The sequence below is a fragment of the Ursus maritimus genome, unplaced genomic scaffold (genome assembly GCF_017311325.1).
Source record: "Ursus maritimus isolate PB19 unplaced genomic scaffold, ASM1731132v1 scaffold_27, whole genome shotgun sequence".
In the NCBI taxonomy this organism is placed as follows: Eukaryota; Metazoa; Chordata; class Mammalia; order Carnivora; family Ursidae; genus Ursus; species Ursus maritimus.
Genome location: NW_024425230.1, coordinates 35,153,995 through 35,160,344, shown reverse-complemented (window position 1 = coordinate 35,160,344; position 6,350 = coordinate 35,153,995). Strand labels below are relative to the sequence as shown.

Here is a 6,350-nt window from a genome sequence, read left to right as displayed (position 1 = left end):
GGCCATCTCTGAGCGGCAGGTCCGGAGATGCCGTCCTGACTCCCCACTCCCGTACCCCCCAGACTCCTCTGAAGAGAGCTGGGGCTGATTGGGAGGAGGCCCTTCTTGCCCCCCACCCCCAGCATCCCCCGGAGTGGCCCGGAAGGCCAATGGGCAGTGGCAATGCCGGCTCTCAGCTACTGACAGGCCTCAGCCCAGCCACTCTCTCCCCTGTCCCAGGGATCTCCCTCCTGCCGCCCAAATTCACACCCAAAGCAAGCAGCAGCCACCAGCCAGGCTGGCTCCACACTGGTCTTTATTCACGCCTCTCCGCCCCCATGGGACCCGGGGCTGGGGGATCTCTAAGGGGGCTGCAGAGGGACCCCAACATGAAAGGAGCATCTGAGGCACGGGGCTCCCTGAGAACACAGGAGAGGAGGCAGGGCCCGGGGAAGGCAGCCAGGACCCCAGAGGCCCACAGGCTCACTAAGCCAGTGCTGGCTGGAAATTGAGACTGTGGTGTCGGCCCTTGTGGGCAGACCTGGCCCCAAGGCCTGGGGGAAGGTGGGCCCGGGGTGTCCTGCTGGGAATGAAGCCTCCCTTTTCTGGGAGCAGGGCCATGAGCAGAAGGCATGAGATTCAGGCTGAGACAAGGCCTACGGGGGAGAGTCTCCAGTCTCCCCCTGCAACATCCCCCAAGAGCCCCCTGGCCCTATACTGGGGCTCGGGGAATACTGCAAGTGTTTGAGAACGCAGCCTTCAGCTGCAGCTCAGACATCCTGGTTGGGCTGCCAGGAAGGGGTGCCACGGTTCCAGTGGGGAGCAGGGAGAAGCTTCTTACAGAGGGAAATGGTTGGAGAGACCCCAAGATCAGGCTGTGGTCAGGGGAGCGGGCTGGCGCTGGCTCTCCAGGAGCGGGGCAGGGCAACACTCCGTGTGACCTGAGTTTGGGGGAGGCTCTGCAGTGCTCATACCCTTCCCGGGGTAGCAGAGGGCAGTGACAGGACAGAACTAGGCACCCATCCCAAGGCTGCCCCAACAACCAGCCCGCTGACACCCTTGGGGCCCTGGTCCCAGCGAGTGCAACGGAGGCCCAGAGGAGGGATGTGCTTTGCTCCACGATACCCAAAAAGTTACCTTCACCTTTGTAATCTGGCCGTCAGGGTCAGGGCAGGTCTGAGGGGCGAGCCAGGTGGCAGGTGACATGCCCAGTCCCCTCATCGCTGCTGCCGCACCCACCAGGCCTACTTAGCGTGGCTACCAGGAGCCACCCCAGGAAGACAGCCGCCCTGAGCCGTGAAGGAGAGGGCCCAACTCCAGGCAGGCGCGCGAGAAGCCAGGGCCCAGCCCTCGGCCTGGACACACTGCCTCAAACTATACCCCACCCCGAAGAGATCCAAACCAAAGAGAAACTTGATCCAAACAATCGAGTCTTACGATGAGGCACGCTGCACATGCGTGCGCACACACACACACATGCACACACACACACATGCACACACACACCCCCGTCCATGTGCACAGTGCGCGCCCCTGCCAACGTTCTCAGTGACCAGCTACACACACAGCGGACACACACGTATGCGCGCGCACGCACGCACGCACATCCCGCGCTCAGACACCCTCTACGGCCCGCCAGAGCACCGGCGGCCGGCGCCAGGGACTCAGTGTCGGCTGCTGATGTGGAGGGTGTAGAAGGCCCAGGGCTCAGGGACGTAGATGACACCCGGGTACTTCTTCCTGAGGACAGGGTCATTCCACAGCCAGGCGACCCACAGCGCCACAAGCAGGAGGGTGAGGGCGAAGGAGTAGAAGAGGAAGAGGCCGTTGCTGTCCAGGAAGAGGCGCTTGCGCTTCTGGTGCAGGACGAGGGCCAGCATGGCGAAGAAGGTGAAGATGAAGAGGATGAAGATCTGGCCCTCGGTGACCAGGTACCTGCAGAGGCCAGTGGGCGGGGCAAGTTGGGTGCTGTCCCCCGCCTGGCATCCCTCCTCGTACCCACATTCCAGGCTGCCGCCGGTCCGTCAGAGCAGCTCATCTAATGGGAGGCGCAGGGAACCATACTGCTCTTTGCGTATTGCCTTGTTTTGTGTAGTTGCTATTTTAAAAAATGTTGAGTTTATTACCAACATCTAAACAACAGATTAGCAGAAAATGTGGATTTCTGGTTTCTTTGGTCACATTAGGCCTCTATTCCCACACGACAACTGATTAGAGGAGAAAGCAGCTCTCCTCTCTAGAAAGAGCACAGTTCTACTGTTTGCCACAGTCCCCACCATTCCCTATTGCCTTACTTGATGCCTACTTGATGCCCTTCCGTTACCAGCTTGGTTCCTATAGGCATGTGAGTTTGGGAATGCCACTGCAACTCATAGGGGTCGTCATTACTGTCTCTTTGAAGGCTGGGACAGCCTCAGATCTCCCAGGGTTCTCTGCAGCTCCTACAGCAGTATCTAGCACACGGCCAGGAATCAAGTAACATTTGTGGGAGGGCTTCTGAGAGGTTGTCTGGTCCACTCCCCTGCCTCTAGACAGAAACGCAATGCTGACCTATTCCACTCACAGAATGACAGCTCTGCAACTCATTGGCTGTGGGACCTTGGGGAATCTACATGACATCCTGGAGCTTCTGTGTTCTTAGAAAGGGGACATAATGGGCCCTGTGTCTCGAGAGGTAAGAGACTGCCAAGAGCTGTGTTCATCTGTTACTTGGAAAAGCACGTTGCTCAACAAACGTTGAGCTCCTACCGTGGCCGTCTCTGTACCAACACGCTGTGCGTGAGAACGGGGCGGAAGCCCCCCACATGTCGAACCACTTTCCTTCTTGCTGTGATTGCCACTCATTCTTTTTCATCCTGTCCTCAGGGGGCATACAGATTGGCCCTGGTCAGCCCTCTCCACCGGGCCGGGGACGGACCCGGGGGCGGATCCTAGGGAGCTGGCCCTAGGAAAGAAGGCCCTTTTCATTCTGAGGCAAGCTTCCCATCAGAGAAGGGTCCAGTCCTTCCTATGACACCCACCAATGCTCAGGGGGAGGCTGTTTCCGGGGCAGAAGTGACAGAGGAGAGCTGGGTGCCTGGCTGAGGCCTGAGTCCTCTGAAATGGGAAGAGAGCTCTGGAAGGCACAAAGAAAGCAGGCAAGAAACTTGCCCTTTATCTGTCCTTGTCACCTTCATAGCACCTTATAGTTTATAAAGACTCTTTCCCTCCTTCTAGATCCTTGTTATCTCCTGAGAGGGAGACAAGCAGGGACTGTCCCAACTTCACGAAGGAGGACACTGAGGCCCACAGGACCCTATGGGCTCGATATCACAGGTGGATTCTATTGGCTCCACAGTGGCACTGGCGTTCTGGGAGATAGGGCAGAGGAGCATGGGAATGGAGAGGCGGGCACTCAGGCCTGGCTTCCCGGTAACAGAGAGGCATGGTCACCGTCCCCTAACCAGACAGAGGAGGAAGCAGGAGCCCAGAGCAGGACTGTGGTCAAGAGCACATTTTTACCGTCTGGCTCACTTAGTGCCCCGGCCCCTCCCCCAGGTCGGAGGTCCACTCACCAATAGTACAGGCCACTGGGCATGACCAGGAGCAGGGCCACCCCTGGCATCGAACTCGCGGCTTTGGTGGCAGTGAAACAACCACTGAAGTACACGAAGAGGAGGAGGAAGAAGGGGACGTACCTGCAGCAGTGAGGCCGGGGCCTCAGAGGTCTGCCCGGCCGCTCGTCACCCTCCACCCAGCCTTCTTCCCCCCCGCCTTGTGCTGCTCCCCTGCACCTTCCCATGCAGGTCGCTTCATGGTTTACGAAGCCCCCGGTTTAGGCCAGGGCACCCGTCCCTGCCAGACTTGCCCGCGCTGGGGGGCCGGGCGGGGAGGCAGGAAGATGAGGCCTGCTCCCTGGCGCGTGCAAATCAGAGGCCCGCAGGCCATGCGGACCCTCCCACGCGGCCCTGGCCACCTCACTCCATGTGGGGGTGTGTGTAGGGGGTGCCTGTCTCACGCGGACACCCCACACACCAGCAGCCCCCGCCCCTCACACCCGGAACAGGCGTACCCAGCAGGGCCGAGGAGGGCGAGCCTCCAGGTCCAGGTAAAAAAGAGAACGAGAGAGAACCATACCTGCTGGGGTCCTCCAAGGGGCTGTGAAGCCCCCTCACCCACACCCACCCCACAGCCTCACCCTTCCCCACACACAGCGTCTCACCCAGAAGTACCAGCCTCTCCCACACCCCCTTCTCTCAGCTACCCTGTCTCCTGGCCCGCCCTCCTCTCCCTCACGGGGGCCCCCATTCACTCCCAGCACCCCCCTTCCCAAACTTCCCTGGGAAGAGGCTCTGGGCAAAGGCTGGTCCAGGGCCCCTGGACTCGCAGCCAAGAGGACCAACTTTGCCTGTTCTAAATGGATCCTGGAAACACGACTGTGGGCCTGGTGTGACAGGAGCCAGGCACCTCACGCAGGGGTGAGGCCACCGGGTGCAGGGCTTGCTGGCTGCCCCCCTCACTGGCCCCGCCCCCTCCTGTAAGGCACACGCATGCAAGGTGGCGGGTGGGGGGCAGGACAGACAGCTCCCATGCAGCTGGGGCCCCGGCTCTCCCCGCGGCTGCGCACAGCTGGGAGGTTTCGCCGCCTTTGGGTGAAGGGGGCCCTCCCGAGTTCAAGGAGCGGGGGGCAGACAGCCCCTCCCATCAGGTCCAGCGGGCCCTCCTCGGCTTCCTCCCGACCTCCACTCCCGAAGACAACGTCCTGACACGGTGGGTCCCCTCGGTGCCCACCCGCACCCCACCGCGGCGAGAGGGCGGGACTGGCCCGCGCGCGCGCCCTCCCCGCGCCCCGCAGTGGGCCGGAGGACAGCCGCCTGCTGCCCCTCTAGTGGCCGCCGCGGTCACTGCCGCGCTGGGACGGGAGAGGGGCCCCCGCGCCCCCACACCCAGAGGTTCCAGTGTCCGCCGGAACCCGGGTCCCTGGGGAACAGCCGGGCTGGCGTGCCTCTCCCGACACTCACCATGGAGTGGCCCAGGTACTGCGAGTAGTAGAGCAGCTCAAAGGAGTCGATCTGAGGACGGAGGCCGTGGGCAGGTGAGCGCTGCAGGCGCTGGGCAAGGGAGGGTGTGGGGGCCCACGCAGCCCACCCCTCCCCAGGCCTGGGCCTCCCCCCAGCAGCCCTCATTCCCCAGCCTCGGTCTTGCCTTCTAGTGCAGGGGACCCTCGTGGGAGCTGATCAAAGTACCACCTCCTTCACGTGCCGTGAGCATCCGGGCTCGGCGGGTACCGTGCCCTCACCAGCAGCGCGCCTGGAGCGGGTCAGGCGCAGTGACGGGTGCGGGTGACCTCTTTGGGCTCCAGGACAGACTGTGCCCACAGGGCTTACGTGCAGGGCGGGGGCTCACCAGCGTCTCGGGCTTGAGGTTCTTGATGATGGGATTGTCGCGGACAGACAGGTGGTGCTGGTAGCCACTGAAGAGCAAGCGGTGGTTCACCGAGTCGCCCACCAGGTGGATGCTGGCGCCCATGACCAAGGTGATGACGCTGACGTAGATCACGGCGCGCGGCAGGGTGCGAGGGGACCGCTCGACGAGCTGCCGTCAGAGGGATGCCTGCCAGCATGACTCAGCCTCCGCCGCAACAGAGGACACCCCCCGCCCCTCCCCCATGCCTGGGGTCGGATGGATGCCACCAGCTGAAAAGTCACGCAGAAATTGCGGGGTCCCTTTAGCAGGCTAAGCCAGCCTCCAGAGTCTCAGAGGAACCCCGTGAAGCCGGCATGAGCTGGGAAACAGCAGCCCCTTTTCTCAGGGAAGAGGCCAGACTCAGAGGGACTAGCCGATTGCCCAAGGTCCCACACTAACCCTGTGCTGGTAGTGACAGCCAGGCCTTCGACACAGGCATCCAGGCTCCAGGCCTGGCCCTCTCCCTACCCTCTGCTGTGCCTCTGTGTGGCTGGGCTGGCTCGGCAGCAGGACCCTCTGATTTCGGAGCCACTGGTCCATGGTCAACACAAAGAAAATGTCACGGAAGTGGGGGTGGGGGGTGGGTAGGATGCTTCGGAAACGAAACTATTTAACTTAAGGATCCTCTGAATTCTAATATTATACCCTTCTTACTTTTGGAGATTGGAAACACCTTTCTAGAAACAAAATGACGGGGATGGTAGATGGTGATAGTTGTTTCAAGAGCCCTTATTTGGATGTGCAAAGCCGGCAGCCCCAGCTAGCTCTGTGCTCCCAGTGACACCTCCAAGTCCCTTATCTCCAGGCCAGAGTAGAGATCCCCTCTGTTGCTGCCACCTGGACCCTACCTGCCTTCCCAACTGGTCCCTGACTTCTCCCCAGACAACCAACCCACTCACTCCTGCCTTGGCCTCCCCAAATGTACT

The 6,350-nt window shown here is 61.4% G+C and overlaps 1 protein-coding gene across 2 annotated transcripts in view; it reads right to left on the bottom strand.

Annotated features, from left to right (window-relative positions):
* Positions 1 to 277: 277 nt before the first annotated feature.
* CLN6 (CLN6 transmembrane ER protein) overlaps positions 278 to 6,350 on the bottom strand; it is a 19,897-nt gene continuing 13,824 nt past the window's right edge. Inside the window, exons 6-7 of one of the 2 annotated variants that reach the window (XM_040643061.1) lie at positions 3,534 to 3,656; positions 278 to 1,914 (exon numbers count right to left, since the gene is read on the bottom strand). In XM_040643061.1, the coding sequence (XP_040498995.1) occupies positions 1,644 to 1,914; positions 3,534 to 3,656 (394 nt within the window). In that variant the 3' untranslated portion in view covers positions 278 to 1,643. The remainder of the gene's footprint in view (positions 1,915 to 3,533; positions 3,657 to 6,350) is intronic. The other variant, XM_040643063.1, reaches the window with a different exon arrangement.